We start from the raw sequence: 25,641 nt of genomic DNA, 5'->3' as shown, positions 1-25,641 counted from the left end.
AAAATTACTTATAGAGATGCGTTTCAGTGTGGAAGAAGAGAGTATAAAAAGCCTTTTAGTCACGTTACCAAAAACCTCGAAGGAAGAAGGCATGAGATTTAAGACATCTTTCACGTCTCAAATCAAATTTAACCCGTGTCTTCGGAAAGAGAAAACCTTTGATGGCAGTATGAACCACGTCTGAAATAGGCCCTACTAAAAGCGGGGTACAGTAAAATATCCTAATGTAAAATCCAAGCATACGTCTCTAGCTGGAAAACTGTCATGGCAAGTACTAAAGCAGTAACAGATAGCCTGGACTACATGAAAAGACAGATATCAATAGAACTGGAAGAAATTAAGAATACAAGAGAAATTTAGGGGGGAAATTTCACTTGAAAGATTGGCTGGCGACAGTTACTTTTCCAATCAATGAAACGATTTGGACATTAACAACCCAACATTACCAGGTTCTACCATGAAGAATTATACATAAATGCCAGGTGAGAACTATCTACTGGAATAAACTATTTTAATCTTATCACATTTCACAGAGGACCTTCCATATCAAGTCCTGTGGATCTTAAAACCGAAGACCCTTGGAACATAATTCTGTGTAGGCTTTTGCGGCTTCAGGTGTCCAGAAGTCATCAAAAAGAGGTGAGGAAATGTTGTCCCAAAGTAAGCTCCATCAATATCTTGGTCAGTTAAAAAAATCAGATCCAGGGAAGAGTGATATTTTAGTCACAGTAAGGAAGCAAACAATAATATGAACTATGAGCAGAACTAGTCTTGATGCTTATATGCATCCATGTCCAAACGAAGCATAAAATAAGCAGAACAACAAAATAAAAAAGTTTGAAACAAACCTAGCTACCAAAAGGGCTTTTGAGCAATGCATAATGTACTAGAAGAGTGGACTGGTGTTTAAGGACCGTTAGAGGCGTGCTTAAGCCCTGAAACTACGTGCAGAATACATTATGTGATTCCCCAGCTTGATAGGAGCTCTAGTGCAGGAACTACAAGGACCCAAAACGTGTGCACCATTGCCCTTGGGCTCTATCTTGGAGAGTGGCACCAAGCAATAAATATTTCACCTATGTTTTGTCAGTACAATTTGTTTGGGTTTATAGTTACTATTTTTTACTTTACAAATATATTTTTTCCCCTTCAATTGTGTCTTTTTCCATTAAAGGCGCAACTTAGTTTACACTTTGTCCTAGGTCCTTGAAGCCCCAATAGATTTCAGTGTTTTTTTTTCGCTTTTTGCCTTTATAATACGGCTATAGAGGAAATGTCTTAAGGAGAAAGAGCATAAATATGATAATAGTAAAGGATACTGCCTTGGTACTTTGATCGTGGATAGTAGATATCTTCACATTTTGGACAGTAAATTTTTACGGTACTTGAGCGTGGAATATCAGACTGACCAACTGGTAGACAAGGCTGTCCACTGCAATAAACTCGTGGGCATCTCCCAAAGTCGTAGTTCTTGTACTTCTCCAACTGAAAATTGTTTAAATCATGATTATAGACAACTTGCACGACAAAATGAGCACCACCAAAGGAAAGAAAAAGGAGGAGGAAGAGGGGAGGGAGGAGGGGCATGTGAGGCTACAAAAGCAGAGAATCATATAAATAGAAGCCTGATATGGAAGACACATTACCATTGCAGCCATCCCCTTGCTAGTCAAAATATACCGGACGTGGATCAAGCCATACAGCATCTCTGCTGCTGATTCAACCAATTCATTTTGCTCCTCAGTGAACATATCACCTATTCAAAGCAGGAGAAATTTTTGAAAAGATCATAGCAGGAAAAATTACGACCTCCTACAAATACGGAAAAATGGAGTACTCCATTTTGATTAGTATTAACATTTTTAGTTGCACTAAAATAGACCTAAAGATTGCACGGCGAATAGAAAAAATACTTTGTTTTCATAAGCTGAAATTTAAAACAAAGTGATCAAAAAATTGTTTTGACATCATATGACACAAGGATACGCTGGTAATAAAGAGGTCTTGAACACAATTATTTTATCCAAGATTCAAGAGTTCATATAGAAAGGAATAATCGCATTCAAGGATAATATCAGTTTTCCAAGAACCGGAATTCTTTCAGAGATCATAATATCTGATTAGAACAACATGCCTCTTCCAAAAAGGAAGCAAATGAAAATTCAGTATTATATAGAGCAGACAGAATTAAGCTATACAAGTTTCAACTTCCAATGGGAAGTAGTCTTTGGTTGGTCAGAATTTGCAGAGAACTGAGAAAACCCTTCTCGAAATTTTTCGTTTTCATCCAACTAAGCTTAGGAGTCACGGTCCAAGTTAAGTAAAGAATCTAATTTAGATATACTGCGACTCAATTGCAATTTTTTGCAAGCAAAAGGTAGATTTATATCATAAGACAGATGCATCATGGTTAATAGATTTAGCACGTTTATCAACAGTGTTTTAAATACTCTTTCCAGGTGTACTAACTGTTTATCAATAGGCACCACTAGATATTACCCATTCCCCACAAGCGTTTACCTACTGAAACATAAATGAGAATTCCTGAAATGAGAACCTTCATATGTGATGCGTAGGGATGGCAATGGGGCAGTGCGGGTCTGAGCTTGCAGAATGGGGCGGGTTGATTTTCTAAAAGAAATTTTTTTGCAGGTTGCAAGGTGGATGCAGGTCAGCTTTTCTCCTACCGTAAGTTCACTTACACTGATGAACCTTTTCTTCAAGCTTTTGAATCTTGTGATTATACAATCTTTTTTTATAGTTATATGAATCATTTTACGGGGTTGTCTTTCATTTTTAAATGCAATGGTTTATCATAAAAAGATTGAAACCTGAGTTTTGCATTTATTAAGTATGATCATTGAATTCCTTTTCCTTACTTTTTTGGGAGTTTCAGTTGATTGTATTTTTTCTTTGAAAGTTCTATTTTGATCTGCCACTGCTTAAAAGATGTGGAGTTTTTATTTTATCACATCTCTTTTGTTTGCTGAAAGAAATTTTGTAAAGATTACCGTGTATAGAAATTGTACTTCAGATTTTCAGATGTTGCAGAATCGTGGTTTAGATATTTGTCTTCATGTTTTCTATGCTGCCTAAAAATGTATGCAGTATCCTTAGCGGGGACGTGGTAGGGCGGGTTGATGTGGGTGTATTGCGGGGCAGATGAACATGGGTGAAAATTCAATTGCAGGCAGGACGAGTTGAGAGTTTGCGGGTTAAGACAAAACCTTCGCCGTGCACCGCCCCACCCAATTGCCGTCCCTAGTGATGCGCAATACTACACAGTGGAATTTGAATATCTGCCCAATAACAAAACGGAATTGGAAGTATGCTTCCACAGAAAGAATAACTAAATGGTGGATGTGGCAGATTGATCATTGATCCAGCCATACAAGGTAAAATATATCAATGATTGTTGGCATCAGAAGAGAAATGAAGTACAGATTATAGCATGATCCTGTAAACACTAACAACACTGGCTCTGCAGGGTCCAAAAATGGTGACCTTGAAATGCCAAAAACAAAAACCAACAGAACTCTCAAGGTTAGGTCCAGTATGGACTGAACTTAATACAGAATCTTTGTCCCTTTCATAGCCCTCATCTTACACATCTACGTCTTCACCCTACCCATCTTTACACATTAGCCCTTTCAAATACTGGTTCCCTTCTTTAACTATAACCAACAAATATATACCTATAGTATACTATCCGGGAGAAGGTTGGGGTGACGTCAGTGGAGTGTAAGATGCGGGAAGCACGATTGAGATGGTTCGGACACGTGAAGAGGAGGGGCATGGATGCCCCGGTCCGTAGGTGTGAGAGGCTAGCGTTGGATGGTTTTAGACGGGGTAGGGGTAGACCGAAGAAGTACTGGGGTGAGGTGATTAGGCGGGACATGGAACAGTTACAGCTTACCGAGGACATGACCCTAGATAGGAAGGTCTGGAAGACGCGAATTACGGCAGAGGATTAGGGCCTGTTCGGGTCGCTAATGTAGGGAGGTAATTGGTGGGGGTGTATTCCTGGTATGATTCCGTATTCAATGTTCTGTTCCGTGTTCCGTGTTCTATGTTTGTTACGAATCTGTGTGCTTTCCTCTGCTTTATATTCCTGCATTCCTGCTTTACTCTGTTTTATATTCCTTATGGCTGCAGTATCTATGTTATGTCATCTGCTTCTGTGCTGTACTATGTGTTTGTTTGATATCTCGTAACTTGAGCCGGGGGTCTTTCGGAAACAGCCTTTCTACTTCATCAGAGGTAGAGGTATGGACTGCGTACATCTTACCCCCCCCAGACCCCACAAAGTGGGAATACACTGGGTTTGTTGTTGTTGTTGTTGTTATATACCTATAGTATACAGTACTAGAGCGTTGAGGCATGTCATGTTAATTTCCTAATAATTTATGAACACCATAACAACTTAAAGGTACCACCAACTTAAAGGTACCAGCTTCTTGCTTCAGCCTAATCAATTGGTTCAGATACCGTCCTTCATTCCGCTGCTCATCGAGGTGTACATTGAGTAAATACAACCAACACCATTAAGAACTGGAACAGTGACTGATTGATTTACAGTTGTTAATTGTTTTTTTTACAAGCGATGAACTCGGAGGGGCTAAAGACCAACTTAAAAGAACTAGCCATTTACCCCTAACCAGAGTCATTCTTTGATGAATAATCACTATGTGCCAGACTTAATAGAATTTGATCAATACTATTTTCTATCCTTAAGGTGAACTGAACCAAGAATTCTCTTGCTTCATCATCAATCAAATCACTATTCGTGATGGATGCAGTTAGCAAAAGTCATGGTAGTTCGGTTTGAAAGGAAAGTTGAAGGGAAATTCAGTCATCCACATTCCATGCGTACAATCCTAAATAAGGAAAGTATGCTATCTCTCCAAGCAATCTTTCTTGTTGTGATTCCATTTCCTGCACCAACCACTGTTTGAGTAATAGCAATGGGATTTCCCAAGAAAAGCTAGAATTTCCAAAAGAAAATGCCGTTCGTTTGATGAGAAACAAAAAGTATCGAAATTCGAAAGGTTGAATCTGAAGCAGCTACATTTTTTGATCAAGTACATTCAAAGTAACAGAAAGAAAAGCAATGACCTCAGTGTCAAAAAGAGGATTCTTCACTTCTTTCTCATTCAAAACCGTGCATGAGACTTTCATCTCGACACAGTGCCACTGTTTTTGAACAACTTGGAGCCAACAATCGTAGAATGCTTTGGTTTACCTAGTCCTGATAAACAAAGGAACCCACAGGTCTAACAGTAAAGGTTGTCTTCTCAAAGTCCGTACCTATACCAAAAGAGATTAGACCTTGGGAAGGCATCACATATGTAGGTCAAACCCAAGTTGCTCGGACTCGGGTGCGGGTAACCAAGTATGGATACGGGTGCGGGAATTCGGCTTAAGAAAATCAAATATTATAAATATAGAGTTATAAAGGTATTCTAAAAATAAAAAGTTAACTATAATTAAGAGTACTTTTTCCTTTTTTCAATGTTAGGGCAACTTACGTTTAATTATATATTAATATACATTTTTTATATAATATAAAGAATATCAAATACAAAAGTCGGGTGCTTTCAGTCCAATAAACCGACAGCTGTCTCGGTTTTATTAAAAAATATATATTGATAATATTAATATTAATAAATATTTATATAACAACACAAACAAATAAACAAATATTAACGCTGCTGCTTTGTTTTTATTTAATAAATATTAATATTAATAAATATAAATATATATATATATATATATAACAACACAAACAAATAGAACGCCAACGCCAACGCCGACGGGGTGGCACATCGACAACGACAGATGATTGACGACGACGACTGAGGTGGCCGACGACGACGATGGCTTCTCGGCGACGGTGACGCCGGTGGTACATCGACAACGCCGTCTCTCTTCCGGCGGTCGCTGGTTGGAATTTTTTCAGTAAGTTTCCACTCGCCGGTTAATTATTCGATTTTCCCCTCAAATTTCTTCATTAATTTGGTCAACGTCTCCGAAATCGTTTGACCGAATCGGAGACGGCGGAAGCATCCGCACTGCCTCAGTCTCGTGTCGAGACAGGTTCGGCAGCAAAACGACCGAGTCCGAGTAACATAGGGTCTAACAGTCCTTATTAGTAGCACAAATTTGTTTTGTGATTAGCTACTGTTTAAGAGTTTATGTAAATGCCCTATATTCAAAGGAAGCTATTAACTTAGGGGTCGTTCGGTTGGGAAACAAGTTATGCTAGGATTAGTTGTCCTGGTATTATTTTTTAGTGATTGTTTGGTTTCTGGTACTAAAAATAATATGCATTGTATTCTTTTTAAGAATTGATAGTTTGTTTACAAAAATACCCTTCACCTTACTTAGTTTAATTATTTTCCTTCACATTAAACCATACAAAAAAATTGAAAGTTACTATTTTCTTTTTAAACTTTAGTAGTTTCTTTTTCCTTAAAAAACATGTTAAGAAATTTATGTTAATATTTCTTAAATGTGTATGAAGCTTTAATATTTCATGTTAAATTACTTATTTTGTCCTAAATGTTGATAATCCCATTTTTTGTTAAAAAAATTTATCATCAAAAACTGTGAAAAACAATTACTCTTATTTTTCATTATTTAGTATCATCTTTGGGAGTTAAATTGTACTTTTTTAAAAAAATAAATTTTCAAACATTTTTAGCTATATTAAAAAAAAATTATCTAATAATTAAGCATGCACTAAGTTAGAAAGGGAACGTCAAAATATTAATTACTTGTCCATGATAAATTGGTTAGGAAAAATGAAAATCTAAAGTAGATTAATAAACATTTCTACAAAATAGAAAGACAATAAACCCTTGCATCAATTTTGAATTTGATTGTATAAATAGTTTTTATGGTGTCACTATTATTTTTTCATGACAAATCACTTTTATAGCATTTAATAAGCTCAAATAATTGTTCAAATTTATCAAAATGATTGAAGATTTGTAAGGATTTGGGGTAATTTTGTCATTTGATAATTTTATCCCAAGGATTAATTGTGTTGGGATTGTTATACCACCATATGTGTGGGATAACTTATCCCGGTACTATTTATTAGTCCCGGCATAAGTTTATACGAATATTGGCAACCAAACGACGCATCAAAAATTTTATGCCGGGACTATTATTTTATCTCGCGATTATATGCTTTAGTACCTCACACCAAACGACCCCTTAAAGTATCCCTGATCCAAGGGTGAGCAATAATTTTGTATGGTGGAGAGGAAAGGAAGAAGTCATAGTAAAGGAAGACGACATTTACAATTTTTTATGCCAGCCTAAAGGCTTATTTAGCTTTTTGTCTCTCTGTTGGTAGATGATTTCCAACACCCTAGGTATGTTTTTGGAAAATAATAAGAGACAGTGGAGTTGCAGGAAAGCAAAAGCTAAAGAAGAACTAAAAAAAGAGGAATCCACTAAAAAAGAGCTAACCACTGATGATTTTGGTCATCTTAAGCACCTCGTTAAACCTATGGAATAAAGGTCTTCAAACCACCGACAACTCCCAAAGTTCACTAAAACGGAGGATACTCCATGGAAGACTATTGAGTGACCCGCCGAGCTAATCCGACACCAAGAGGGTTGCACCTTAGAGGTCTAAATATGAATCCTTCTTTGGATATCAGGAAGGAGAGGGTGTTATAATTTCTTAGCTAGAACCACGCAAGGAACTGTCGCAACTTGATCTCAGGAACGCGCGACTCTAATTCTCTCGCAAGAGAGAAAACAAGAGGGCCAAGAACAAATAATTGATTCGAGTTTGAAATAAAGAAGATAAAAAAAAGTAATCCACTTACGAATAGGAATGGATTGTCGATGGAAAATAGAAGGTTGGGTGAAAGATATTTGAAACCAATTTCAAAAAGGAGCCAACACATAGTGCCGTGAATTAATGAGTCCTATTTTGCCAGGTCCATTCCTCAAGGGCCAGAAAGGGAAACTTAGTTTCTAACTTTAGGACGGACTAGAAGGGCTTCCACAACACCCTATTGCTAACAAAAAAGGGAACCTATCCTTTATTGCTTTTGAAACATACCCACCCCCGAAGTACCTTTTCAAATCTCGGGCCCCGACTCCGTCCTTCGAAAAAATAGATGTTGTAGGAAAGGTTAGGAAGGACTTTGCTAAAGATGGTATGCCTGTGGGCGAGGAAGGTCTGTTTCCTTTCTCCTCTCATTACTTGGTGCTGCTCGTGGGGTCAACCCACCTCATGGCTTTCAGAAAGGGCCTAAAGTGCATGAAGATTCGATTTCCAAAATATAAATATATAATGAGACTTATATCTGATCATGTTCCCATTGCTTTACATTGTGATCCTTGGGATCAAAACAAGTCATATTTCAAGTTCGAAAATTGGTGGCTAAATACAGAAGGCTTCACAGATAGAATCAGTTCATGGTGGTATTCCTTCACATTCCATGGGAAACCAGATTATATACTAGCTTGCAAGCTCAAAGCTCTAAAAGAAAAGCTTAAGGAATGGAGCAAAGAAGAGAGAGGTAATCTGCAGATCCAAAAAACCAACCTACTTAATAAAATGGCAAGTTTGGATTCATTAATGGAAAATAGAGCTCTAACAGAAGATGAGGTATCTTTGAAGGCAACAACTTTTATGGAGTATGAAGAATTAATCAAAAATGAAGAAATAGCATGGAGACAATGGTCCAGAATTTTATGGTTGAAAGAAGGTGACAACAATACCAAGTTTTTCCATATTTCAGCCAATGCTCACAAAAGAAGCAATTGCATTGACCAATTACAAGTCCAAGGGGAATCAGTGAAGGAACCAAGCAGAGCTAAGGAGGAAATAGTCCTGTTGTACAAGAATTTGTACACAGACACACAAAGGTGGAGACCAACAGGAACATCACAAATTGTCCAAAGATTTCAGAAGCAGAAAAGATACAACTTCAAGCTACGTTTGACGAACATGAGGTACATAGTTGCTTAAAAAAATGTGCTGCAGATAAGGCCCCTGCCCCTGGACCAGATGGTTACACCATGGGATTCTATATCAAATGCTGGGATGTAATAAAAAATGACATCATGGCGGCTTTCAACAATTTCTATGAACAAGAAATGTTTGAAAAGAGGTTCAATGCCACATACATTGCTCTGATTCCGAAGAAGAAAGGGGCCAAGGAGCTGAAAGATTTCAGGCCAATAAACCTGATAGGAAGCTTCTACAGGTTATTGTCCAAGGTCCTCACGGAAAGGATCAAGGGGGGTAATGGACAAGTTGGTGGATTCTCAACAGATGGCATTTATTCGAGGGAGGCAAATCATGGATGCTGTGTTGATAGCAAATGAAGCAGTCGATTCCAGAATGACACAAAAGAAGCCAGGAATCTTATGCAAATTGGACATCGAAAAAGCATATGACCATGTGAATTGGGGATTCATGCTGAACACACGCAAAACAATGGGATTTTGGTGAGAAATGGATTAGGTGGATAAGTTACAGCATCTCCACAGTCAAGTTCTCTGTTCTTATCAATGGCGCACCTGAAGGATTCTTCGATTCACAAAGGGGAATAAGACAAGGGGATCCCCTATCCCCTATTTTATTCATACTTGCTATGGAGGGTCTTAAAAATATGATTAAGACAGCAAAAATCAATGGATGGATTTCCGGTTTTGAGGTAGCTACCCACAATGCAGACACCTTGGAAGTGGCACACTTACACTATGCCGATGACACGCTGATTTGTTGTGATGCAGAGGAGGAACAACTAAAACACTTGAGAGTAATACTTGTACTCTTTGAAGGAATATCGGGATTGCATATAACTTGGGGTAAGAGTCATATATACCCCATCAACATAGTCACAAATATAGAGTAACTAGCCTCAATACTGAGAGGTGAGATGGGTGCTCTTCCTTCTATATACTTAAGGATGCCATTGGGGGCCAAATCAAGATCAAAAGAAATCTGGGAGAATGTGTTAGAGAAATGTGAAAGAAAGTTGTCCAAATGGAAAGCTCAATACCTGTCCCTGGGAGGCAGACTTACTTTGATCAATGCAGTTCTTGATGCACTCCCGACCTACATGATGACCTTATTCCCCATCCCAGCAAGTGTGGTACAAAGGTTGGATAAAATCAGAAGGTCATTCTTTTGGGAAGGTAACAAAACCAGGAAAGGGTTTCACCTAGCGAAGTGGAAAGTTCTCATAACCAGTAAAAATCAAGGAGGACTGGGTATCAAGAACTTGAAGAATCAATGTAAAGCATTGAAAATGAAGTGGTTGTGGAGATATGCTCAAGAGTCGCAAACTCTATGGAAAAGGGTGATCGGGCTGAAGTACGGAGATATGAATGGTTGGGTTACCAAAGAAGCTACCAATCCTTATAGTGTAACTGTTTGGAGGTCAATCAGGAATTGGTGGACTATAATGCAAAACCATGTCGCCATCAAAGTCTTTGATAGTAACAAAACAATCTTTTGGAAAGACCGATGGTTAGGTAATAGGAGCTTTACAGAGATGTTCCCAGCCTTGTTTGCTCTAACTCAACAACAAGACAAATCTGTAGCTGATATGTGGTCTCCACAAGGTTGGGATTTAAGCCTCAGACAAAATTTGAATGATTGGGAAATCCCACGAATGGTGGAACTCCTTAAAGTTCTTCAATCATTTGAAGGTTTTAAAGAGGGAAAGGATATACTTTGGTGGAATGAACATCACAAAGGGACATATAAGGTCAACTCTGGATACAAGCTACTAAATAGAACAACGCCACAACATAGCAGCTGGTCATGGAAACAAATCTGGAAAACAAATACCCCCCTGAAAGTTGCGTGCTTTTCATGGTTGTTAGCGAAAGAGGCTGTGTTAACACATGAAAATTTGAGAAAGCGGAATATAATTCTAGTCACACATTGTTGTCTATGTGGAGAGGAAGCTGAGACAGTGGGACATCTATTTTTGCATTGCAAAGTCACTGACCAACTATGGAAGATCTTCGTCAATTTTAAAGGCATACAATGGGTAATCCTAGAAAGATTGTTGACACTCTATCTAGTTGGGAGGAAGCTGGGAAGGAAGCAAAGAACTTGAAATATTGGAGAACTATTCCATCTTGTATTTGGTGGACTGTTTGGAAGGAGAGAAATGCAAGAAGTTTTGAAAGCAAAAGTAGATCACTTCAGAAGATTAAGACTGATTGTATTTTACTTTTATGCTTTTGGTGTACAAAGAATTCCCCTGTAGAAGCGGAACACATCCTAGAAGTTTTAGAAGCTTACTAGGATGGGAAGCCTTTTTCTTGTTTTGTTTTTCTATTTTCTTTTAGCTAGACGCTCAATCTGTAAGGGGTTTTCTGCACTACCTAAGTGCTGTTTTATAATACAAATGTTACCTTATCAAAAACAAATATATATAATGAGAAGTCCATCCCTCCCTCCCTCCCTGGGGGCGCACAATTGCTTTTTTCCTCTATAGCAATCGACAAAAGATAAAGATACCACAGGAGCTAGCGAAAATATCTTCATCTTCTAATTAGAAATCAGGTTCTACGACTCCACTGCTTATACTTCTTCATCATGACAGGGTGCAGAGTACAATGAGCTTAACCAAGGCTGTCCAGGGGAAAAGTATCAATGCATGTGTGAGACTATTTTGAATATTATGGGGATTATTTCGTCGATGCCAAGAACTGAAGAATTGTTGCAGTGTTGGTCAAGCAAAGGACGGGGAAAGGAAAAATGGAGGGTTTGGGACACAATTTCTATTGCAGTTTAGAGATGCATCTCGAAGAAAAGAAAAGCGAGAATCTTTGAAAACAAATCTAAATCTGTAAATAGCGCTAAATACAAATGTATCTCTCTTCTAATTATTGGGTGTAACATGGCAATTGCAAATGACAGAGAGGCCATCGTAAACATTTTGAACTCATTACGCAATACGAAGTGATGCTGCCTCTTGTACATAAGTTACAGCACTTTTTTTTAAAAAAAAATGAATAACACTAGGAACGCATACACTGTCTTGTCCTCATAAGTTACAGCTTATTTTTTATGCTGGATATCAATGAACTTTACTTTAGCAAACAAAAACAAAAGTCCAATTAAAACACCAGCCTAAGTGGAGACAGGCCAAGATAAAACAATACGACAACATACCCAATGTATTCCCATAAAGTGGGGTCTGGGCGGGTAAAGTGTACACAGTCCATGTTAGAATATGAATAAGAATAGCATATTGAATTCTACTTAAAAAGGGATTGTAATGTAGTGTACTATTAGGAATAGGATTGGAATGTGGTGTCTATAAATAGGGTTTTAATATAATAATTTAGATACAACAATACAATAATATTCTCTCATATTTTTCACATGGTATCAGAGCAGGTTTTGTGAGAAAATTTCTGGGAAGAAAACTCAATAAGACAGCCCGGTATTTCAATTTTCGGCGACTGTTAAGTCCAATTTGAGCCCTCGTCTATTTTTTAAGTTTTGTGTGCGAAAACCAACACCACCACGAGGTGAGAAACACCCAGGCGAGCAAACCCCAATGGTCGAATCTTATCTCCGGTGATCCACGCGTCACAAGAACTTTCAGATCTGCGCCTCACGCGCTTCACGCGCCGGCGCGTGCGGTTTATTCCGGCCAAGTTTTTTTTCAGCTAGGTTGCCACTTCATTACAAGGTTGTACCAATAGTTTTTTCTAATTACGAGCAACTTTTGAACATCAGATCTTATATCCGAGGACTTTCCTTTTTTCCGGGCCAAATTCCAACAGTATTTCTTTTTCATGATTAAATTTGAATCTTAATGAGGAGATCAGATACTCAAATGTCAGAGCTTATAAAGAATCAACGAAGTGAAGGTCGATTTGGAAGATCTCGACCTAGGTGTAGTTATTGTAAAAGACTTGGACATACTCGTGGTGTATGTTATTCTCGACCTAAGTGTAGTTATTGTAAAAGGCTTCAACCATCCAAATATGCTCATATTGCTCAGTCTAACACCACAGATGATCAACGTGTATATTTATCTACAAGGAATATAATGAGTATCTTCAGTATCAATCAAGTAAGCATATGTTTCTACCAATAGCCTCAACTGCAAAATCTCCTACCTTTGGATCATGGGTTGTGGACTCTGGTGCTTCTGACCATATTTTTGGTGACAAATACTTGTCTGATATTGTTTATTCACAATCTCTTCCAGCTATTACTTTAGCTAATGGAATTGGAACAGAGCCAAAAGGAGTTAGACAAGCCAAACCCATATCTATTGTCACTCTAGACTCTGTTCTTTATGTCCCTAGTCGTCCTTTTAATCTTGCATCTGTTAGTCGTTTGACACGTGCCTTTAATTGTAGTATAACTTTTTTTTATGATTCTTTTCTAATGCAGGACCACAAAATGAGACAAACAATTGGCATATGACATGAATCACAAGGCCTTTACCATCTTACCTCTTCACATTCCTTATGAATCACAAGGCCTTTACCATCTTACCTCTTCACATTCCTTCACAGCATGCACCCTACAGATTCTCCCGACCTTATTCACAAACGTTTGGGACATCCTAGTCTATCCAAGAAACAAAAGATGGTGCCTAGTTTGTCTTAGTCTATCCACATTAGATTGTGAGTCGTGTCAACTTGGGAAACACACCCGTGCTACTTGTTCACGTAGTATTGAGAGTCGCTCAGAGTCTATTTTCTCATTAAGTCATTCCAATATTTGGGGTCCTAGCAGAGTCAATTCACCCTTAGGATTTCGTTACTTTGTTACTTTCATCGATGATTTTTGAAGATGTACTTGGATTTACTTAATGAAAGATCGTTCCGAGTTATTCTCTATATTCAAAAGTTTTTGTGCTGAAATACAAAATCAATTTGGTGTTTCTATTCGTGCTTTTCGTAGTGATAATGCCTTAGAATACTTATCCTCCCAGTTTTAGGAGTTCATGACTCATCAAGAAATCACTCACCAAACATCATGTCTATACACCCCTTAACAGAACGGTATAGCAGAAAGGAAAAATAGGCATCTCATTGAGACTGCTTGCACTCTTCTCATTGAATCCCATGTTCCACTACATTTTTGGGGCGATGGGTCCTCGCATCATACTATCTCATTAACAGAATGCCATCATCTTCGATCCAGAATAAGGTTTCCCATTCCATACTATTTCCTCAATCATATCTCTAATCTATCCCCCCTCGTGTTTTCGGGAGCACATGTTTTGTTCATAACTTAGCCCCAAGAAAAGATAAACTAGCCCCTCGTGCTCTCAAATGTGTGTTCCTTGGTTACCCTCGAGTTCAAAAGGGGTATCGATGCTATTCACCTGATCTGGGTCGCTACCTTATGTCCGTTGATGTCACATTCTTTGAATCTCAACCTTTCTATACATCTTCTGATCATCTTAATATCTCTGAGGTTTTACCCATACCTCCAGTCTTACCCACACCAATCTTTGAGGAATCTATGGTTACTTCTCCATCTCCAGCTACAATGCCACCACTTTTGACTTATCACCGCCGCCCACGTCCAGTATCAGTCCCAGATGATTCATGTCCTGCGCCTGACGCTTCCCCTACTGTAGACCTGCCTCTTCCTAGTCAATCAGTTGCACTTCAAAAAGGTATAAGATCCACTCATAATACTAACCCATATTATACTTTCTTGAGTTATCATCGTTTGTCATCACCCCATTATGCTTTTGTATCATCTTTGTCCTCTATTTCCATTCCTAAGACTACAGGTGAAGCACTTTCCCATTCAGGATGGAAACAGGCTATGATTGATGAGATATCTGTTTTACATACGAGTGGTACTTGGGAGCTTGTTTCCCTTCCTGCAGGTAAATCTACTATTGGTTTTCGTTGGGTTTATCCAGTCAAAATTGGTTCAGATAGTCAGGTTGATCGGCTGAAGGCTCGCTTTGTTGTCAAAGGATATACACAGATATTTGGACTTGATTATAGTGACACTTTCTCTCCCGTGGCTAAAATAGCATATATCTGTCTTTTTCTCTCAATGGCTGCCGTTTGTCATTGGCCTCTTTATCAGTTGGACATTAAGAATGTTTTTATGCATGGAGAAGTTTATCTGGAGCAACCACCTAGTTTTGTTGCACAGGGAGAGTCTAGTAGCCTTGTATGTCGATTGCGCAAGTCACACTATGGTTTGAAACAATCTCCTCGAACCTGGTTCTAAAAGTTTAGCACAGTTATTCAGGAGTTTGGCATGATTCGTAGTGGAGCTGATCATTCAGTGTTTTATCACAATTCTGAACCAAATCTGTGTATTTATTTGGTGGTTTATGTTGACGATATTGTTATCACCGGCAATGATCAAGATGGTATCACTAACTTGAAGCAACATCTCTTTCAGCATTTCCATACTAAAGACCTTGGCAAATTGAAATACTTTCTAGGTATTGAGGTTGCTCAGTCCAGCTCAGGTATTGTTATTTCTCAACGCAAGTATGCTTTAGACATTCTTGAGGAAACAAGAATGATGGGATGTCGACCCATTAACACTTCTATGGATCCAAATGCTAAACTTCTTTCTAAAAGGTATAAGCGGTTGGTTGGAAAGTTGAATTATCTCCCCTGCCATCTCTTTTCCTGTGAGTGTTGTAAGTCAGTTTATGACTCCCCCCAGTGATAGTCCTTGGGATGCAGTTGTTCGAATTTTGCGATATATAAAGTCATCTTCAGGTAAAGGACTACTCTTCGAGAATCGAGGCAATGAACATATCATTGGATATACAGATGCTGATTAGGCAGGATCACCCTCTGATAGACATTTTACATCTGAATATTGTGTTTTAATAGGATTTGGTGTCCTGGAAGAGTAAGAAACAGAGTGTGGTAGCCTGATCTAGTGCCGAAACAGAATATCGAGCAATGGATGCAGCAACTTGCGAGCTGGTTTGGATCAAGCAATCGCTGAGAGAATTAAAATTTGGAGAAACTGGTAAGATGGAACTTGTATGTGATAATCAGGCAGCCCTTCATATTGCATCTAATCCAGTGTTCCATGAGAGGACCAAGCACATAGAGATTGATTGTCACTTTGTCAGAGAAAAGATACTCTCGGGAGATATTGTTACAAAATTTATGAAGTCGAGTGATCAACTTACAAGGTCATTCCGAGTGAGAATCTTTCGACCCAGCATAGGCTATTGGTGATGGACTTGGGCATAAAGAAGGGTAAGAAAAGTAGGGGTGAGGAGGGGCGATCGAGAATTAAGTGGGGCGACCTGACGCCGGTGAGTGCGCAGGAGATTGGGGAGAAGTTGGCAGGTATGGGGGTGTGGGAGTGTAGGGGAGACATAGATGGTATGTGGGATAGGGCGGCTAGGTGCATCAAGGAGATTGCTAGTGAAGTGTTGGGTACATCCAGGGGCCGGGCTAGTCACCATCGGGGGGATTGGTGGTGGAATGAAGAGGTAAAGAAGAAAGTAGAGACTAAGAAGGGGGCGTATGCAAAGTTGATTGAGAGTAAGGATGAAGAAGAGAAGTGGGTGTATAGTGAGGAGTACAAGTTAGCGAGGAAGGAGGCTAAGCTAGCAGTTACGGCTGCTAAGACGGCAGCGTTTGAGAGCTTGTATGCGGGGTTAGAGGAGAAAGGAGGGAAAAAAAGGTTGTTTAGGCTGGCTAAGGCTAGAGAAAGGAAGGGTCGTGATCTAGACCAGGTGAAGTGCATTAAGAGGGAGGATGGTAAGAATGCTGGTGGAAGATGGTTACATTAAGAAGATATGGCAGTCGTATTTTCATAGGCTCTTAAATGATGAAGGGGAGAGAGTTATTGAGTTAGGTGAGCTAGAGCAATCAAAGGAGTGCCGTGATTTTAGTTATTATAGACGTTTTAAGGTGGAGAAGGTCAGAGAGGCTATTCGCAGGATGCGAAGGGGTAAGGCGACGAGACCTGATGAGATCCCCGTGGATTTTTGGAAGTTTTCTGGTGAGGCTGGTTTAAATTTTCAAGTCGGCGAAAATGCCTAAGGCCTGGAGATGAAGCACTATGATCCCTCTGTATATGAATAAGGGTGACATTCAGAGTTGCAATAACTATAGAGGTATTAAGTTATTGAGTCACACGATGAAGATTTAGGAGAGTGGTCGAGTGGAGGTTGAGGAGGTTAGTGTCTATTTCGGAGAACCAGTTTGGATTTATGCCCGGGCGCTCTACGACCGAGACAATTCACCTAGTGCGGAAACTGGTGGAACAGTATAGGAAAAGGAAGAAGGACCTGCATATGGTGTTTATCGACTTGGAGAAGGCATATGACAAAGTCCCTAGGGAAGTCCTTTAGAGATGTTTGAAGGTGAGTAGGGTCCCGGTGGCGTATATCAGAGCAATTAAGGACATGTATGATGGAGCTAAGACCCAAGTGAGGACGGCAGGAGGAGATTCAGAGCATTTTCCGGTCTTGACAGGCATCAGGGATCTACTCTTAGCCCGTTTTTGTTTGTTTTGGTTATGGAGGTGTTGACGCGGCGTATCCAAGAAGAGGTGCCCTGGTGTATACTTTTTGCGAACAATGTGGTTTTGATTGACGAGACCCGGGGAGGTGTGAATGATAAATTAGAGGTGTGGAGACAGACCCTTGAGTCTAAAGGGTTCAGGTTGAGTAGGAGCAAGACCGAATATTTGGAATGTAAGTTTAATGGCTCGAGGGAGCAGGACAAGGTGGTAGTAAGGTTGGATTCCCAGGTGGTGTGTAAGAGGGATAGTTTCAAGTACCTCGGGTCCATTATTCAGGAGAATGGTATGATTGACGAGGATGTCTCTCACCGGATTAGGGCGGGATAGATGAAGTGGAAGCTCGCCTCGAGGGTGTTGTGTGGATTAGAAGGTGTCGCCCAAGCTTAAAGGCAAATTTTACAAGATGGCAGTCCGGCCATGTTGTATGGAGCGGAGTGTTGGCCAGTCAAGAACTCTCATATTCAAAAATTGAAGGTGGCGGAAATGCGAATGTTACGTTGGATGTGTGGTCTTACTAGGGGAGATAGGATTCGGAATGAGATTATCCGGAAGAGGGTTGGAGTGGCTTCGGTGGAGGACAAGATGCAAAAGGTCCATTTGAGATGGTTCAGACATGTGATGAGGAGGGGCACAGATGCACCAGTTCGTAGGTGTGAGAAGCTTGCTTTGGATGATTTCAAGCGGGGAAGGGGTAGGCCAAAGAAATATTGGAGAGAGGTGATTAGGCGGGACATGGAGCAGTTACATCTTACTGAGGACATGACCCTAGATAGGAAGAGCTGGAGGACGCGTATTAGGATAGAAAGCTAGTGACTATTAGGGTAGGTAGGGTAGGGCATTACCTATTTGGTGTATTACTCTTGTTAGGCTACCTTGTTGCATGTTGTATTACGAGTGCCTACTATTCTTTGTTTACTTTCCATTGTAGGGGCGTTTTTATGTCTTGCCATCATGTTCCATGCGTTTTGTACGGTTGTGATTACTTATATTATATTGAGCCGGGGGTCTATCGGAAACAGCCTTGCTACTTCTCCAGAGGTAGTGGTATGGACTGCGTACATCTTACCCTCCCCAGACCTCACTATGTGGGAATACACTGGGTTTGTTGTTGTTAAGTGATCTACTTGCAGAAATATCTTCACCAAGTCCCTCACTAGTCCTCGTATTAATTACATTTGTAACAAGCTTGGTACATATGACTTGTAAGCACCAGCTTGAGGGGGAGTGTTAGAATATGAATAGGAATAGCATATTGAATTCTACTTAGAAAGGGATTGTAATGTAGTGTCCTATTAGGAATAGGATTGAAATGTAGTGTCTATAAATAGGGTCTCAATGTAATAATTTAGATACAACAATTCAATAATATTCTCTCATATTTTTCACAGTCCATACCACAATCTCAGATGAAGTAGAGAGGCTGCTTAGATTTTTTTTATAAGTAGAAACAAATAAAAATATTAATAATTTTAGTAAAAAGTTACTATACACAAACAGCAATCATAATATCATATATACTGGACAATCTACAATTAAGTGAAATGTATATCAAGCTAAAAAACTTATTAATCAAGTTCAAAAACCATCTTAAATATTGATCCACCTTCAAAAATGAAATTTAAGTTTCTAATAAAAGTTCAGTAAATTTCCTTACTAAATTTATAATTTTCCTAATCTAAATCAATAATTTATTCAACCAAATATTTTCTTGACAATACTTTCATAAGAATAATACTTTCTTGAAAATAAATTGGCTAGTTATTTGTTTCCATACATTAGCATTTCTTATAAACTAGCCTAACTAAATTAGTGGTTGATTTTTCCTAAAGGTGGGCATTATTGCACCTTGGTACACCTCACTGACAAACCTAAGAAACATGAAGCAACCAACCTGCACTTACCTAAGAAACATGAAGCAACCAACCTGCACTTACCTCTCTTCAATTATATACCTCAAGCATGCCCTCAACCATATTGAGGGTAGCATCAAAACCCTATGGAGCATAAACAACATCGAAGAATTAACCTAAATAGTCGCTCACACAACCGCTTAGACTAAAAATAGCAGGGGGTGTATATTATGTGTATAATCAGTGTAAAATCTATGTAGCCAGCTAGGAAAAGTAAATAATGAACTCAGACAGCTATTTCTGTAAAGATCACCAAACACCGGTCGACAACATTTAATACAAACCATAACACTAATCAAGGACATGTAGAACCTCATTTTGCTCATATGAAAATCCAAATAACCCATTTTTCTACAACTAATCTACACCAGCTAAGCAGATGTTGCCATGATACATTACCAGAGACTCTTCTTTTTTTGTAGCCCTGAAAACAAGTGTACCTCAGTCAACCTCAAAATATCAAATCGAGCTTACTAGTGCAGAAACATGCTCACCAAAATTAACATTGTATTAATTTGTATAAAAACAAAAAAAAAGCTCCACATGGAAGAGTCAACAAGGAAAAGAAAAAGAAAACCATGTTTTACCTACAAAAGACCAACAACTTATATCATTCAACAGAAAAGACAGCCAAAATAGTTATCTTGCAATTCATCAGAAAATCTAAAGAAGCAACTATACTTACCATGAGAGGATTCAACATCAAGGATTAGGTCAAGTGCATAGTCATAGTATGGAACTTGACCACTCAATCCACAGAGGTTAAAATCATCTTGAATGTAGTCATCATCAACCTCACAGAAGAACTCATTCCCACGCAGGTTACAAAACCAAGAAATCCATGATGTGTCATCTCCATCGGAACCACTAACATCAGACTCTTCACTGTCTGATTCAGATTCCTCTGCAAAGTACACAACCATGGGCATTTGATCATACCATGTTTGACATGCAAGTAAGAAAGTTGGCATCAAGAAAACAAAAGCATGGGCAAACTAAATGCAGTCATTGTATTTAATGGCTGGTGTCATTAGAGTAATAAATATACAGCAAAAACATGTTCTGACTTTTCCTAAAAGGAGTAACAAGATTATAGCGGGAACTTGCGTAGGTTTTCCAGTATCTATGAGTAAAATACTAACTATCAGAAATAAATCACTGGAAGATACCAGTAATAAAAATTCAACGTTGATGTCAAAAGAGTAGTGAAAATAGAGTGGAAACATGAATTAGCTATCCAAGTAGCTGTAGGTAGTAAGTAGAAAGAAATTGATAAAACTCTTGGTTTCAATGGCTGTGAGCTACCAAACTAATGCATCAGTTATAACCTGATTACCCCACCACCTGAAACCATAATTATTAGATGTTGCAGCTGAGTACTCATCAGTAGAACCATCTCCAATAAATCCACCTCCTCGGAAGCCCAAATAAGCAGATACAACATTCCCACCAATAAAAGCAATTGCAAATAAAACCTACAGTTGTAACTCGTAAGCCACGACCAACAATGTGTCATGCTTATACCAGGATATTTTGTGAAACCCTATATAATCTTTTTATAACCAAGTGATCCCCGAAAGACAATGGCACACGGTTTGAAACTGCGAATAATGAACCCGCCACTCTACCCTTCTCCACTTAAAAACCAGGCTTTTTGTCTAATGTTTGAATCCATGATGTGCACCTAACCCATGCATCACGCGTCTAAAACCATAGATGATCTTAAGTTAAATATTTTGAGAATCTAGAAATACAAACAATATACACAACATTCCAGCAACAGCTTTCCAGCCATGTTACCACTTTGACACATGACAGAACTTTTTCCTGATCACGTTCTACGTTTTTTTTTTTGATAAGGTAACGTAAGCGTGACCACATTCTACATGCTTTCTGAAGAAAAAAATAATCTGTTACTTGAAGCCAAGTTAAACGCATTTTATCAGGATATAAACCCCTAATTAAGGAACATAGATCCATTCAAGACCCTGCTGATAAGTGCTAAAGGAGCTCCTTTACATATCCATGCAGATACATATGCAATTTAGAGAGTTTAATAACCAATTTCCATATATAATTTAGTAAAGAAAAAGATAGTCAATTGGATCTCCAAGAAACCTGCACCGCCACCACAAATACAAAAATGATAGAACCATATCATCATCTCCAACTAAGGATCAGAGATAGAAGAAGGAAGCGAATGATTAACCAGTTAATTCACCTGGTTTTTTCCAATATATGCGAAAAATTAATGCACTCAGAAACATGAAAAAATAAATTGGTTGTAGAAGTAAGGGAAAAAAGGGGGGCACTTTTACTTAAGAGAAAAAAAAATGATCCTAACCATCGGAGCACTTGTTTTTTGTGGTGAGAGTAGAGGAAGAGAGAGTGTCCATATGATGATTATGATGACGCTGATGCAATTTAGCAGCAGAGGTGGAGGGAACAGCTTTGTCCTTCAACGCTCTCGTTGTAGACGCTGAAGACTTTTCCAACTGCTTATCTAATGCATCGTTGATTCGCTTCCGATCCAATGCTCCAGAAGAAACCCCACCACCTCGATCTCTATACATTTCTTTTCCTTCTCTATTTCTATAGGTCGATTACAAAAGACAGCCGAAAGTGTCGAAGATCCGGGAAATGGAAAGAGAGATCGAACAGAAACCCTAAATATGGAGAGAAGAACAAGGACAAGCTTTGTGTGCGCGTGCAGACTGTGAGTTGGAGAGACGGAGATAACTAGGGTTTCGTCTACATTCGAGGGGGAAAGAGAAAGGACACGAGAGCTCCTCGAGTTCTCTTTTCTCTCTCTTCGGGTGTGTTTGGTAGGAAGGAAGTACTTCCTCTGTTTTTTTTTCTTTTAAAATTTAACCTACTTGGACTTGCACAAAATTTAACAAAACAAGAAAGAGTTTTAAATATTATAACTTTAAATTAAAATTGTATCAAATATATTAAAATATCTTTTAATCTTATGATCTTAAATATGGCATATAAAAAGTTAAAATTAAAGTATTATTAAAAAAATAAAAAGAAATCATTCTTTTTTAAATAAATTAAAAGAAAAGTAGATCATTCTTTTTTAAATAGGGAAAGTAATATTTTTTGAAAATTCTATTTTCATTTATCATGCTTAGGTAGGGGTGTTCATGGGTTTGGTTAAAAAGCAAATCGAACCGTAAATCGAACTAAACCGATTAAAAACTGAAGTTTGGTTTGGTTTTAAATTTAAAAAAATCGGTTTGGTTATGGTTTTACTTAAAAGAAATGTAAAAATAACCAAACTGAACCGATAAATTATATATATATATATATATATATATATATATATATTATAATTATTTATATATAATTTATAATTAAAATATAAATATTTTATTAAATTTAATTTAAAACTAAATTTTAATCTATGTCTAGCCCAACCAATACTTTAACCCAATTGCCCAAAACCCCAAACCCAAACCCAAGCCCAACTCTACTTATTATTACTGATAAGTTAATCCTATGGCTCCTACATCACTTTTTCTTCAGCTTTCATAATACGAGTTACCATGGTCCCTGGTTCAAATGATAGTTTTATGTCTCCTTATCTATTCAATTTTTCCTTATATGATTAGCTCACCTAGCTAATTTTTAAAGTAAATAGATAACTCAAATTTGCCCAACTCTATCTCTTCTTACAGTGCACTGCAATAGAATATAAAGCTCTGTTTTACAATGTACATGTATGTGTTTATATGTTGTTGGATAATCTTAGTGCCAACAATACAAAGCTGATGCTTTTCATCTCAATTTTGGTTTTGTTTAATGTGTTTGTTCTGATTTTTAAGTGTTTATAGCATCATTTGTCCATTACTGTACAAATATTTTATGAGAAATTATTCAATGCGATACTTTTTTCTATGGGTTAAAAAAAGAAGTTTATTCTAGAGATGGTTGGAGTAGGCTAGTCAATAACCCAAAAAACCGACAAACCAAATCAAAACAGTTATTTTCTTTTTGTGGTTTGGTTTAGTTTTAGAAATTCAAAAACCGACTAAATTGGTTTTGGTTATAATTTTAACCACTATCCGATCCAAACCAACCCATTAACACCCCCTACTTAGGATTGCTGTTACAAAACTGTTTATTTGACAAGCACTTTTGTAAAATAATTTTTTAGAAAAGTGCTTTTAAAAAATAATAATTTGTGTTTAATAAATTCATTTGAAACGTATTTTTGATAAACAAATTATTTTTGGATAATCTTTTTCAAGAAATATTTTTTTTTAAGACAAATAGCCAAAAAGAACATGCATCAATAGACCTTTATTACTAAAATCAATTTATAGAGAAAATTTATTTTAAATATTTATTATAATATTTTTAATTAATTTTTTTATTTAATTAAAAAGTATGTACTCTATAATTTTTAATCAATAATTATATACATAAATACATCAAAAAAATATTAAATAGTGATATATTACTTAAATAATTTAAATATTACTTAAAAACATCAAACAAAAATGAATATAAAAATTATGATTATTTTTAATTAAAACTTCTTCATCAAACACATCATCAGTCGTATCACAATTTTTCCTAGCCAATGGAATATCTGTAAATAAATAAATAAATATTATTAAATTTAATTACGTGAGATTGACAATTTATTTATTGCTCATAGCTACGTAAGATTGACAATAATTACGTAAATTATTCAAATCTAAAAACTTTATAGCTAAAATAAGCTCAATTAAAAAAAATCATATGTTTCAAAAGCAAATTATAATAAATAACATCATAAATCTAATCTGTATGAAGCATGGTCTTCCTTTCCAGCCATTGCAATTGCAATTCTGCATCTTCTTGTGCTAAGAACATTTCACTCATTGATTATTTGACAAGTAAATCACTCGTTTTCCACCATAAATCACTACCAACAGTCATATTAGACAAATTGTGAACTATAGTCATTACACTCTTAATACTAAGAAAAGTTTCTCTCGACTCCGTTGAAGTGCATAATTCAATGGCGTCAGCAATTCTCTCTATTGATGAACTAAATTTCTGACTAGGATTAGTTTTTTTTCGTTTCTGTTGAAACCTTTCTTTTTCTTCTAGTATCACTCTCACTATTATTATTTTTTTTTAACTTCAATTAATTCTTCTAAACTATCAATAATTACAAATTCTTCATTATTTATTAGAGTGTCAAACTCAAATAGTTGCTCAGATTAAAACCACCTACTCTCTTGTATACCATTTGATAAAACTCCAGATGATGGTGCCCACGCATGTTCTCCAGTAGCAACAACATCCTTAAAACATATCTTCATTTGAGTTAGATATTGTAAGCCTTTTTCTTTAAATTTCTCTTACATCTGGATTTTCTTACAATAATGAGAAGAAATAAGATATGTTCTTAGTGATCAAAAAAAACATAATAACTTATCAAGTTTAAGTGAATAATATGTAATAAGATTAGAAGTACCTTTATTTTTCCATCCCACCATTCGACACTCGCTTGAATAGTTTTCTTCTCGCTACCTCATCCTAAATTAGTTTCCTTTCCAACTAAAGCGTCTCATTCTTTCCAAGTGGTTTTAAGATTATCCCATTTATTCTTCAATTTGACTTTGTCATCATAATCAATGATATTTTTAAATTTATTTAAAGAAAATGAGTGAAAATAAAATAACAATATATAAATCATAAAGAATTATGACATAAATATGAAATGTAGAATTTTAAAAATCAAACGTCAATTAAACTTGTAAGATATGTTAATTAATAAGAAACATATGTATATATATGTATGTGTGTGTGCGCGTGCGCTAGGAATATTTTTGTCATATAAAAATTATTTTCTGCTTTTACTTCTGCTTTTTGTTTAAAGCAGAAACTTTCTGTAAGTTTATCAAACACCCCTCTTTTTTAAAAAAGAAATTTTTTTCAAAATAAGTGCTTATTTTGGAAAATAAGAAATCACAAACAGGTACTAAAGCCTTCCTTTGCCCATGAAAAATATTTAAAAAAGAATATTTTATTCAAAAAAATGCTTGATCATAAAAACTTTAAATACAATTTAAGATTGTATCTGAAAAAAGTGAAAACAAGTCTCAATCTATTTTCATTTTTTCTTGCTTCACTTTTATATTTTAAAAAGTCTTTTCAAAAATTTAAAAAAATCTTTTAAAAAAAAATATGGTTAAACACAACTTCAACTCCAAATTTATTTGTTTT

General features: G+C 37.1%; 1 protein-coding gene across 1 annotated transcript; it reads right to left on the bottom strand.

Moving 5' to 3' along the window:
- Positions 1-300: 300 nt before the first annotated feature.
- LOC107845490 (putative casein kinase II subunit beta-4) lies at positions 301-22,282 on the bottom strand. Its single transcript, XM_016689842.2, has 5 exons — positions 21,758-22,282; positions 20,099-20,317; positions 1,647-1,756; positions 1,320-1,485; positions 301-677 (listed from the first exon to the last, which is right to left on the bottom strand). Exons 1-5 carry the CDS (start codon positions 21,984-21,986, stop codon positions 547-549), a joined length of 855 nt encoding a protein of 284 aa, XP_016545328.1. The 5' UTR covers positions 21,987-22,282; the 3' UTR covers positions 301-546.
- Positions 22,283-25,641: the final 3,359 nt, after the last annotated feature.

Source organism: Capsicum annuum, chromosome 10 (genome assembly GCF_002878395.1).
Source record: "Capsicum annuum cultivar UCD-10X-F1 chromosome 10, UCD10Xv1.1, whole genome shotgun sequence".
Lineage (NCBI taxonomy): Eukaryota > Viridiplantae > Streptophyta > Magnoliopsida > Solanales > Solanaceae > Capsicum > Capsicum annuum.
Note: the sequence above shows the minus strand (reverse complement) of the source record. Positions and strands in the feature narration are given on the sequence as shown.

Bases quoted from the DNA above. Each gene is read 5' to 3' on its own strand.
- LOC107845490 (XM_016689842.2), bottom strand. From the start codon at position 21,986: ATGTATAGAGATCGAGGTGGTGGGGTTTCTTCTGGAGCATTGGATCGG. The intron at 1,486-1,646 runs GTAATGTGTCTT...AACAATTTTCAG, and splicing joins GCAAGGGGATGGCTGCAATG to TTGGAGAAGTACAAGAACTA. The intron at 678-1,319 runs GTATCCTTTACT...TAACTGACCAAG, and splicing joins ACGATCAAAGTACCAAGGCA to ATATTGATGGAGCTTACTTT.